Consider the following 12,002-nt stretch of genomic DNA (forward strand, 5'->3'; position numbering starts at 1 on the left):
AAGTCATAGAAGGTAGTGTACACTATTGTATAGACTATTGTGAAAACTAGGTAAATGCTTTCACATTAAGCTTTCATTACCCCGTGAAAATGTAGAAGCTCCAGATTTACTCTGCTTTGTGTGTGTTGAGATTTAATTTTATATATTGAGACTTCTAAAGTGATAGAAATAAGCTCTATGCTTCTAGGACTTCATCATTATGAGCTGAAATAGATTTCTAATAGCTAGAATACATACTTTCAGCACTTGTGTGGCAGCTGTCATATTTAAAGTGCCAGGCAGCCATTAAGTAATATGCTGCTCACTTCTATGGAATAAACATTTTATGGATTAATTAGAAAAAGAAAAGCATATAGATTTTAAGTGATTTACCCAGGCATTTCCAAAGTAGTAATTATTGTTGAGACGATGACTCACATTAGGATTGCCCAGTTCCACTTTGGCAATAGCATGTTTTCAAATGATCACCTTCTAATGTGTGTGCCAAATCATTTTGCTATAGAAAAATGCCAGACTCATGTTATGTGACCCAAGTGTTGGATTTAAATTTGCTTAAATGTCCTTCAAATGATGTTGGAGTGACAAATAATTTTGCAGTTGGGTTTAAAAGCTGGCATCATCTATACACCACCCACAGGCATACATTATTAAAAAATATCGCATTTTATAGCTGTGATGCTGCAACAGATCAAATAGGCTTAAGAAAGTTGAGTTAACGTATAAGCGTGTGATATCTACTGCTGAATTCTATATATATTTTCCAACTGGTCAGACACTGAGTTTGTATTCCTTCATAATCTGTAGCAATGACATTTTAAGACTATTGAGGTATTTGTTCACAATTATTTTATGAATGTTAAATAGTAAACGTGTCTGCGGTAGCTAAACAGTGTAAAGCTCTAAGAAACAAGCCCACAGACTGGTGGAAAGTCATTGATCTATAAATGCAACATTTCTTTATTAAAATCATATTCTTTTTACTGAATAGATGAAGTGCAATGCACCGGAAAGATGCTGATAGGTTGAAAGATACCAGCCTGATTCTCGTAACACCATCAGATGATTAACCCCCTGAAAAAACTGAATACTATAGTGTCCGAGTAAGATTTATGGAATTAAACCTGCTCTGTGAAACAGTATCTCAAACTGCAATATTGACTTGAGCCATGCACAATATTACGTCTCACAGCTCTTGTTGTTAAAGGTTTTACCTCTCCCGTTGTATAGAAATTATGCAGGTGAATTATCAAATAACTTCATGTTATGTCGCTGAAACAGCTTAGCTTCATTACCTTTAGTATTGCATTGCCTCTTACATAGACCATCTTCTGGATCCTAAAAATATACACTGCTTGTTCCACCCATTGCAATGAACTCATTATCTAAAACCAGGCTTCTATAGGTGTTTTATTTCTTTATTCAAAAAATATTATCTTATTTAAAACCTGCAGAATGAGGTTGGATGCCCAGTTTTTCTTAAATTGTTGAATATAGCTACCTTGGTTTTAACCTTGAGAAAAACTTAACGTTAAGAATTATAGCTGCACACCAGGCAAAGTGTTTCTGATCTGCTGTTGTATAGCAGATTTCATTTTTGCTTTTGTGTGTTTTCTTTTTCAGTGGATCACATCATTCAGGAAGCCCATCAACACATTGCTCTAAAAAGAGTGGCTCCCTAGATACCTCCAAAGTCTACATAGTGTCCCAGAATAGTGGTCAACAGATTTCTGGGTCAGTTTCAAAACCGTACCACAGACAAGGAGCAGTGAGTAAATATGTCATTGGATGGAAAAAATCAGAAGGAAGTCCTACACCGGAAGAATCTGAAGTTTCTGAATGCCATGAGTAAGAACTCTGTTTAACTTTCTTGGGGGAAGAAGAGTAATGAAAATAAATTTTAAAATGGGATAGAAAGGTGAAAACATAAAAATTGCATTTGCTTTTAAATATTTGGAGGTTTTTCTGTACCTTTATGTATCAGATGTACACCCAAAAAAAGAAGAAAAGACTAACTGCAGGAGACTTTTCTCCTCTGCTCTATCCAGCTGCATCTTTTCCCCACGTGTTAAAAAAAGCAAGCTGACAGAAATTTCTGAAAGCGTGTGTAGGCAAAAATGTATGGCTACTTCAGACATTCGGAATTTCCCTTTTGAATCTCTAGGAAACACTTGGGAAGGAATAATTATTAAGGTCTTAAAGACCTTTTCTAGAAATCTCCAGGAACTTTAGTTAGTTGGAAAAATCTTACTTCCTGACGTTTCTCTGTGAAACCTTCCTACCCTGTTGCCTGTTACATTGGCTGATACATTACCGGTGAGAGAGGTGACCATAAACTTATCAGTGATCTATGGTAGAGAAGTTAAACTAGTGCTGGTTGGGGGTATTTTAGGGGTTCTTTGGTATCTTTTTCTGACTTTGTTTTTAATGAACAGGTACAAGCTGGTGGTTAGGACCCCACAAGAAAAAGACTAAGTGTGGATATATCCGACCCTCTCTTCACGAGACTCTACAAAATGTGCAGGCTTCAATAAGACTACATGTTTTTCCAGCAAGTGGCACTTAGACAAAAATATTCAGAGCAGTTCTAACGAACAGCTCTATGTACAGCTTAACACAGGAATAGCTCATGAGAAATGTGTTTTCTTAGGTGGAAGAGAAAGGCTTGCACTCAAAGGAAAAGATGCAGTATCTCAAATATAGAGATGATACTTCCCTGGTGCTGCAAGCAGTAATAAGTAATGTTTGAATTTGCTGTTTAAAACTAACCTTTAAATTCCTGTTACCTTCAAAACTGTCTTCTCAGACAACCTCTTGCTTTCTTTTTGTGCATAAGCTATTCAGTTCTATCTCTCAATAAATCATAGTCAGCCCTATATATCTTGATCAATTGAGAAGGTGACATGCAGTACCAGATTTTTCAAATGTTTAATATGGGATTACTCTTTGTTTAATGGGAATGGGTTATTTGCAGCTAATATCTCATATTGCATATATGTGCATATTTAAGGCAAGATTCATATTTAAAAATATAAGCTAGAATATAAGTGCCGTGAAACCAAGCATAAAGTTCAGCTCTTAAATTCCTAATTTTCAAAACTAGATGATGTTACTACGTTCCTGTTCTGGTTAGTTGTGTTTCTTTTTGGTGTTGTACTGGTGATATCACTTTTTCCCCCTCAATGTTTTAGTTGCTTACATTGTTCAGTCATAGTAGTATTTGCATTTAAAAAGTGGTAACTTCACTGGTTCTCAGAAGTTTTTGCACTTTGAAGTTGATGAACTCCTGAAACACTTTCTCTTTATTTTAAATGGAACCCTTAAAACAAATTGCATGATGAATTATGGTATTTAGACTGAAACCACAGCAGTTTAGAAAAATATCTTCAAGAGCTAGTTCTATTTAAGAAATATTAATTGAATATGGCTGCATTTCATATATCAGAATTTTTTTTTCAGATTTTTCCATGGTGTGGAGCATTGCTTCACCTCTTTCTTTCTAGGCAAGCTTTCTATATATCGCAGAGAGGAAATATCTCTCTGAGGATAATTATATTGCAATAAAATAACATCTCTGATTAGCAATGATGATGAAAATCAGGTCAATTGCTGAATGTTGTGCCACTAAAGGATATACTTCGCTGAGAATAACACTTTACCGTAGCGAAGCTTGTTTCCTCTCTGCTGAAGATCAGTCACTGATTATGCTGCACTTGGTAGCAATGGCTTCAAATGCACGTTCTGTGTGACCTGGAATCTCTCGTTCCTCCAACTGCATTTCCAGAGCAAACCTGTTAAAATTCTCTCCTTTCTCACTGGAAGGAAGCTGAAAGATAATCATTCAGCTTGACAGTCTTTTGTTGACTGTAAATAATTTTTTATGTGCCAGTAATTAAGACAGTTGCTTTATTTATCTGAAGGTCTTTATTAAATTGCTGATAATAAAACACACTTGGCACGTGGGACAATTGATTACCGATACACTGAAAACATTGCCGTTGATGACCGTAGTAATTTTGCCAGATTGTGAAGCTGGATACAATATCACACTATAAAATATTGATTTTCTTATTTGCTGAGGAAGGAAAAGTTAAAATATTTTGGAATGAACTATAGGAAGGGTTGATATAAATACAGCTTTAACAATAGAGAAGTGTGGTGTGTAAAAGAGAAAGGCAAGCTAGGAGAAACAAGCATTATGCTTTTTAAAATCGTTCTTTAGTATTCCTAAAATGGATTTACTTTTTTCAGTGGTTTAAGAATTTCATTTTGGATGGACCCACAAACAGTTTAATAAATATAAAATGATTTTTAAAAATTTCTAAATAAGAGTATGCTATGTCATGAGATAATTCTAACAATTTTTACTTTGTGTAACAGAAAATGAACGCAGTCTTTCAAATCCAAGAGCACTATTGCTTCTCTTGCTAAAAACGCCAATTGTCTTAACAGAGTGTATGATGATATTGATGCTGTGTCTGCCTCGAGTCCGCTCCAAACTTCTGTGAGGAATGCCATTGTTGAAAGCCAGCAAGTCTTGTCCAAAGAAGATTTCCTGAAGTTGATGCTGCCAGACAGCCTCTCTATGGAGGAGGGGAGAAGAAAGGTTAGCTACTTTCTTCGGCTCTCTGTATCTCTCCCAGTTCCCTTAGAAATTAATTTCTGGTATTCCCAAAATTGCTATAGAGAAGGCAATATCATTTTGTACAAGTAAGTATATTCCATAAGGATGCTGTAAATTCTGACCTAAGACCCAAAATATCATTTCCCACAATACAAAAATGATATCTAGTTTGATTATGTATGAAACACAGTATTTAAGTGTGTCTTTGCTTAGCTTGAGCAGAAACAGATGCAGGTTGAACAACTGAATTATAATTTCAAAGATTAAAAGTAACATTTTCAAGGTTGGGTGGCTAAATTTATACACCTCATATGATACGAAGGCACATGAATAAAAGTAGCCCGCCTTCCCCTGCCCTGTGATACTCAGTACCAACAATTCTGTTTGAAACCTGAATCACAATTTCGTGTCGGTATCAGTGGCAACTGCTCAAAAGGCATAAATGTCAGTGCTAGTGCAGAGCGTACATCTGATCTTCGTAGTATGAAGACAACTAGTAATAGTTAAAATTTCCAAAAAGTGGATAGAGAACTTTGGGGAGTAGTAAATTTTATGATTCTGAATACTGTGCTTTATGTGGAATAAAGCACAAAGCAATTAAATTACTTGAGGTAATTCTCACACGTTGATATTAACTCTCTTAACCCACTGTGTTTATACAGTGTGCTAAATAGCGTAATCATCATGTCTGAACAACAGTAACACATGGGAATCCTTTTAAGTGCAGAGCTGAATTTAAAATTCAGATCATATATATTTTTTAACGTGCAGTACATTAAACGTGCATTGTATGTGTTTGAGTTCTCATGAATAATGTCCTAGAGGGTTTTATGATTTATGCTTGATGCAATAATTGGTTTTCTGTGATGATTTCAAGAGCTGCCAATGTTTTTGGCTACCTAAATAAGAAACAACAAGGAGTGAGGAGGTGTGGCCATCCTGAGATAAATTACTGCTGTCCCCTTCCCCTCCCAAGACACCCAAACAAAAGCTCACGAAGTGAGGGAGACCTCAGGCCCTCGCCCGCAGGGGATCCCCAGCCACAGGGATCAGCAGTATCCAGTCTTCGATTATGCCTTCATAGAAGGTATTAAACTTGGTATAGGCAAGTCAGTTGTCTTTGACAGTGAAGCCAGAAAGGAATATTATGAATATGTAAGGTTCTACAGACTCAAACCACATTTTTGGTTTGGGTTTACTTCCTTCATATATCAGAGAATAATGAGCCCTCTAGGTAATGTTTCCTTTTTGTCACACCCTGAAGGGAAAGTCCAGCAAGCTCCAACAATTAACACTCAACATGTTTGGATAGCTAGTGAACAGCCTTCACGGATATATTAAAAATATATATTTTTTTTATATATTTTATATATATATATATATAAAGTTGGGGAGACTTGAGTAAAGCCAAGAATTGCAGCAGGGCACTTGCTGGGAATCTTGAGCACAGGAAAGAAGGTTGGAGGCCCTTCGCTTCGGAGGATGAAGGCTTTTAACCCTTTGCCCCGTGTGGTCCCAAATTGGGCTCAGGGTCTTTTGATAGTCTTTAACCACTGCTTGTAGAAAGATACCATGTATCCATTCATTTAAAGATACTGTGTATGTCCTCTACCCATTCATTTAGGGATGCTTCTTACGTCTATTGTTGTGATCATTTTACATATGTGTTAAAGTTTTGCATTATGTTTATTCCCGTGGCCCGTATCTGTTTCACGCAAATCTCTAGAACCAGTGTAGTATTTTGATGCTTTCCTAGATTAGAATCTTAATATCTCCCTCAATTTTCTCTGGGACGCAGTTCAGCATCCTAACGAGGGAGCATGTTCTGTATTGTCATCAGCACAGGCGCTTTCCTGAACTAGCGCTATGAAGTGTATTAAGGTACTTTGTAAAGACTGTGCCTTGTGGCATGATTGAGTGTTTCTGTGTATTCAGCAGTGAGCAAGTTTTGTCAGAAATACAACAATGTAGATATCTTTAATTCTATGCTGTATTCACTGTTTTAAAAAGCTACTGCTCTTAAGTACACATTCTGCATAGGGAGTGTGCAACCCATAATTAATTACAAAGAAAACAGGCCAGGACATTAAATTGTTATATGCAGGACAAACCAGTTAAAATAATTAAAGGCAATGACTGACATTAAAAGCAAAGTGAAGAATAACTGGATTTGCAGTGCTGAAGAATGACTTAAGAAGCGGAATGACCCAGTTTTACAATACATTGACTTCTTGTTTTACTGTAGATATTTGGGTTGTGGTTTAAGTAACTTTTTGAAATGCATAAACAGTTTTCACTGAACTCTATTATTCTCTAAGCCTATTTCCTGATATCTGGAGAGGCGCAGTGTCTCAAGTCACTTTTATCATCCAATGAAATATATTGCTCCATAGATCAGTTCAGAATGTTTAACATTAAAGCATAGTCATTTCAAATTAAAATCAAACAGTTCTATGTATAGCCTTGAATAAATGTTGTCAGTGTTGGTAACCTTATATATATTTCTGGGAAACATTGCTATCACAAGGCTATGGAGGTTTCATTTAACAATTCAGAATTAATAGAACTCTGCAGTATCTGAAAAATTGATGGTGATACGTTCCAAAACATCAAGAGGAAGTACAAAAATCCAGTTCAGTAACTCTTTTGAGGCCCCAGTATATCCGATATGGTGGAACAAATCTCTGATCTCATGTATTAGCCCAAGAATTCCAGAGTGCCTGCCGAGAAAAATACTCCCAAGAACTGATGATGGGATATGATTGTGTGAGTTATTTTAACCAGTAATATGTGTTCTTATATCTTCCTATTTTGATGTTTAGTTTTCATTTTATGGAAACCTTTCTCCACGGAGGACACTTTACCGTACCCTATCTGATGAGAGTATATGTAGCAATCGAAGAGGATCTTCATATGCTAGCTCTCGAAGTTCAGTGCTAGACCAGGCCTTGCCAAATGATATCTTATTCAGCACTACTCCACCGTATCACAGCACACTGCCCCCCAGAATGAGCCTGACTCCTGGAATGGGAAATCTGAGAAGTAAGTCATTGTTGCTGTCATTGCTGAGTTTGGAATATTTGTAATAAACTCAAAAAAATCACCAAATATTAGGTTAGATTTTACTTTTAAGGTGAAATTATAAAATGTTAAATCAGTGTTCGAGATATCCTAGTAAAAGCGTATGCTTATGCTTGCCTCAGTGATCAGTTCAGGTTTATCATGTTTGGAGATAGCATTTCCTTTAGTTCCCAAAAAAATTTTTGAGACCAGTGATAAGCAATAAACATCTGCCTGAAGATATTTCTTGTTATCATTTATTTTCCAGGGGTGACCTGGAAAGTAGGCCAAGCTGGCCTGTTTTATTTTAATATTTTTATTTGTTTATTTTTTTGTATGCATTCAATTGCTGAAACATTCACAAATATGTTCAAAATAATAACTAAACAGGACAGCTTCTATTTAGATGAGCCTTTTGATAACATCTTAAAAGGAAACATGCAACAGTTGTTGTCATCATCTCCAATTTCAAAATCAAATTTGCTGATACTTTTTTTTCTAACATGTTAGTAAAACACTTCATTTTTAATGACAGAAAGAATAGTCTGGGGTGCTAAATTAAAACTATTTTATGAAGGTGTCTCTTTACTTGTGAGATATTAATAAGTAAGATCTTTATTATATGCTTATCTTGCAATAACTCCAATATGGAGTGATGAACTATAAAGTTGGTAGTAATTTTGTGGAAAAAATTGAATTAAAATTATGCAGATTACAAAAATCTACACAGCCAGATACATATATTTAGGCTGCATATCTATATTTATATATTTAATAAGAGTTAATTGGGTTTTTAAAAATGCCAAATCTCTTCACTTCTTAATTATTTTAGGCTGACCCATAGGAGACACCCAATCTAGGAAAAAAAAACCAAAACAAAGGCACTTTTAGCTAAGTACCATAATATTGTATTACAGCTGATGTCAATTTTAAAAAATAGTAGGGCCGTTGTGGACACTGAAGTGCACAGTTAGGAAGCTGTGGGTGGATTTCTTGCAAGCATTAAGGACTTCCATGGGCACACGTCCAGTGAGAATGCAGACAGGTGACTTGAAAGCAACAGTAATAAAAAGGGCTCTGTCATTCATCATGTCCTTGAGCAACTAGCAGTCACTTGCTGACTTTCAGAGAAGTAAGCCTTATATACAAAACACTTTTCTAATTATAGTAGTCTCAGCTATGAGAATGAGTTTTAGTCACTAGCCACTGGTTAATTTTAAACTGGTATCTCAAACAAGAGCTGAATTCCTGCTTCAGATGGGAATGCATGCTTGGTGGACCTTTGCCATTCCAAAAGTAGTATTCTTTTTACAATATATTTAAATTTAATACTAAAAGTTCCCTTGCTTTTACTGATAGTGAAGAGTAATTCAGTAGATTTTGTAGTCTATGAAGGAGCTATGCACATAATCAGGCATCCTGACTCTACCTTTATCTTCTATTATGTTAGGCCTGTGTTTTTAGAGCCATTTCTTGTAAAGGTAAACGTGCAACGGGATCAAACCTTCAGCGTGATTTTATTCTGGAGATTGACACAAGGCAATTAGTGGTGTACACTCAAGCTGTAAACTGCTCCTTCAGCAGTGAAATTTTAGTGTTTTGTGTATTAGTTCTGCTTAAACACCTTCTTTTCCATTCTTGCTGCTTCTCACATACAGAAAGTTATTTATACACATAGCTGGGAAAACACATGAAGCTAGTATCCTATCAGTCAAATTGAAACTGATTGTCGATATCCAAGGTAGTTCATGCTCTTTTCGTATACAACCTCTATTTCTGCTTCTGGTGCTGTATTATAAAAGTGCCTTTCAATGCCAGCAATATAGGATCTTTTATGATGACTGTTTCAAGGAAGATTTAACTGGTTCTTGGTTGTATTAACACCCTGAAAACAAACACACCATGACTTGCCCTGCTTCATTTTCAAAATAAGGTTAGTCAGTATCTCCATATAAGAAACTAACTTTGGCTCTTGTTAGGAAGGTTTTTGTACTTAGTGCGTAGCAGCTATTTACATTCTATAGCAGTGGTAATGTGAGAGGTTTCTTTCTCATTTATAATTTTAGCTTGACGTTGTAGTTTCAGATATCAGGATTCTTAGCTGTCACAATAATAGTCTTTTGTAAAATCCATATGTTTGTGATATTAAAACATTTTCATTTTACTGATATTTAATGTTTACAGAGATCAGTAGAAATAAGGTGGGTTTGGCTGGGTAACATGGGTTCTTGCCTGTTACCACCCAGCACATGGTACGTGAAATATTGTGGCGGCACCAAGTCTCATGAGATCCCTCTAGCAAGGAAGAGAGTGTGATTAATAGGTAAGCAAGGCAGCACCTAAACCAAGGCAAGAGGCAACCTGAAGGGTTTCAGTTTACTGAGAAGTTGGAATTATCACACAAACGACCATGCAGACACAGGAACAGAAACTTCCAACTGCGTGCGCTGCTGACTGTGGGAGGAGATGAGAAAATGAAGCTATTAGGATTCTTTTTTTATTATTTTGTCACTGGAGGAAGTGAAGTGAAAGAAGAGTTGCTCTCAGTAACGCCTGAAATGTAAGCTCTGACAGCCGAGTGCTGTTGATTGCACATAGTACACAAATGTAGAAAGATTTATTTCATTTTATCTTATTTTTAATTTAAACCAGAAAGCAGAATTCATGTAGCTGAGAACTCTGGAATTTTACAGTAGGGACATTAAAGATCCCCTAACTGAGACAGAGCTGTTCATGCTGAGTGGTTCTAGCATGCCACATGTGGTTGCAGGTACAACTCTATCCCCACCTTGCAAATTCATGGCAGCTGAACTGGCAGGGAAGGAATGGAAACAATGAGAACCGCTGATACAGAACTAGGGTACTAACACAAGCCAGAAACCCAGAAAGACTCGTGGAGGCAGCCTGAGTGGCATTGCAGGCACTGTGGTCCACTCCTAGTACGAAACACAGAAAGAAAGGGGAGAGAAAAATGCCTTAAGTGATACACTGGCGTGACGTTCCTGTGCCGGGAGGAAAGGAGCAAGGTGCAGGATTCTTGCAGTGAAGAGATCATACGAAGGGAATGTTTTGCAGCAATACACCAACAAATTCTTGAAAGTTCTCAAACTATACATGCCATAGGGAGAAGGCTGCCACAAGTGCAGCTGATATATCTGCAACAATGTTGTTAGATGAAAGTCTGTCTTAAAACTGGCTTACTACCGGTGTTAGCTTCAATCCAAAACTAACCTCGTTGATCAAAAGCAGTATTAAAATGGAAGAGCATCACTGTATTGGTGATGTACAATGGGAACAATTTGGAAATCAGTTTTTCAGTAAGCAAATAAAGGCTGTTGATTAAATAATTCACACAGCCAAAGGAGCATGTATGTTTTCTGTTACAGACTCTCACACAGTGAATAATCCGCCATACCACAATGTGAGATTACTTTTCCCTTCCCTTTTGTTACTGAAAATAGTTACTGGGAGCACATGTCCACTATTCGAACAGTAGTGTGAGCATATGTCCATGAGAAAGTCTAGTAGCAGGATGGCATCTTTGAAGGGAGACTTTGGGCAATTCTAGGTAATACTGAAGAAGGGAAGGATTTGCCAGGCAGAAGCTGTTGTTTAAGAGGACCATAGACATACAACTGGTAATTGCTGGGAAGAAAAGGAAGCAGACAGTGGGATTTATGACTTCATATGACTTGATATGTTCCTTCAGCTGCAGCGTCTTTTGAGATAATCTACTTGTTAAACGATGTCTAGTGTGAACACAGTAAGTGATGAGTACTTAGCAGATATTTTTTCATGATCTACAGTCTCTGTGCAAAAGTAGCAGTTCCAACTGAAGCAGGATACTTGTCTTGGAAGTAGAAAAGGTTAAGTCAGGTGAATCTTTCTTCTTTCTGTATAACTAGTTACTTTTTGAATACAGAGGTATGTGGGACTGATGACAATTTGAGGAGCTCTGCTGGAAACTGAACTGACAATATGATTTTGGTAAAAATAAGGACTTCAAAATGCTTTATACTTTCATGTATCAATAATAAAAAAAAAAAAAAATTCGTAAGTGTAGGGAAGAGAGTGACATAACTGAAAGGACCAGAAACCACAAGATCAGTGTTTTTGTGGCAAAAGCAGTAGGGCAAATAATATAATCTTTAAAACTGAAATATAACACTCAGATTGTTTCCTCAAAGGAAATAAGGGGCAAGTCTGTGTTGCTTCAAAACCAGTCTTGTGGGCAACAAAGATAGCAGCCTACGAGATTAGGCATATCCTCCCGGGCACGCAGAGGTGGGCATGCTCAAGTATAACTTGCCACCTTCGCATA

The 12,002-nt window shown here is 36.7% G+C and overlaps 1 protein-coding gene across 4 annotated transcripts in view; it reads left to right on the forward strand.

Moving 5' to 3' along the window:
• The window catches only part of SIPA1L2 (signal induced proliferation associated 1 like 2), a 154,074-nt gene that overhangs the window by 127,945 nt on the left and 14,127 nt on the right, over positions 1–12,002 (forward strand). For all 4 annotated transcript variants that reach the window (XM_075089487.1, XM_075089489.1, XM_075089490.1 and 1 more), the window contains exons 16-18: positions 1,621–1,845; positions 4,450–4,603; positions 7,444–7,663. In XM_075089487.1, the coding sequence (XP_074945588.1) occupies positions 1,621–1,845; positions 4,450–4,603; positions 7,444–7,663 (599 nt within the window). The remainder of the gene's footprint in view (positions 1–1,620; positions 1,846–4,449; positions 4,604–7,443; positions 7,664–12,002) is intronic.

This window comes from Phalacrocorax aristotelis, chromosome 3 (assembly GCF_949628215.1).
Source record: "Phalacrocorax aristotelis chromosome 3, bGulAri2.1, whole genome shotgun sequence".
Classification (NCBI taxonomy): Eukaryota; Metazoa; Chordata; class Aves; order Suliformes; family Phalacrocoracidae; genus Phalacrocorax; species Phalacrocorax aristotelis.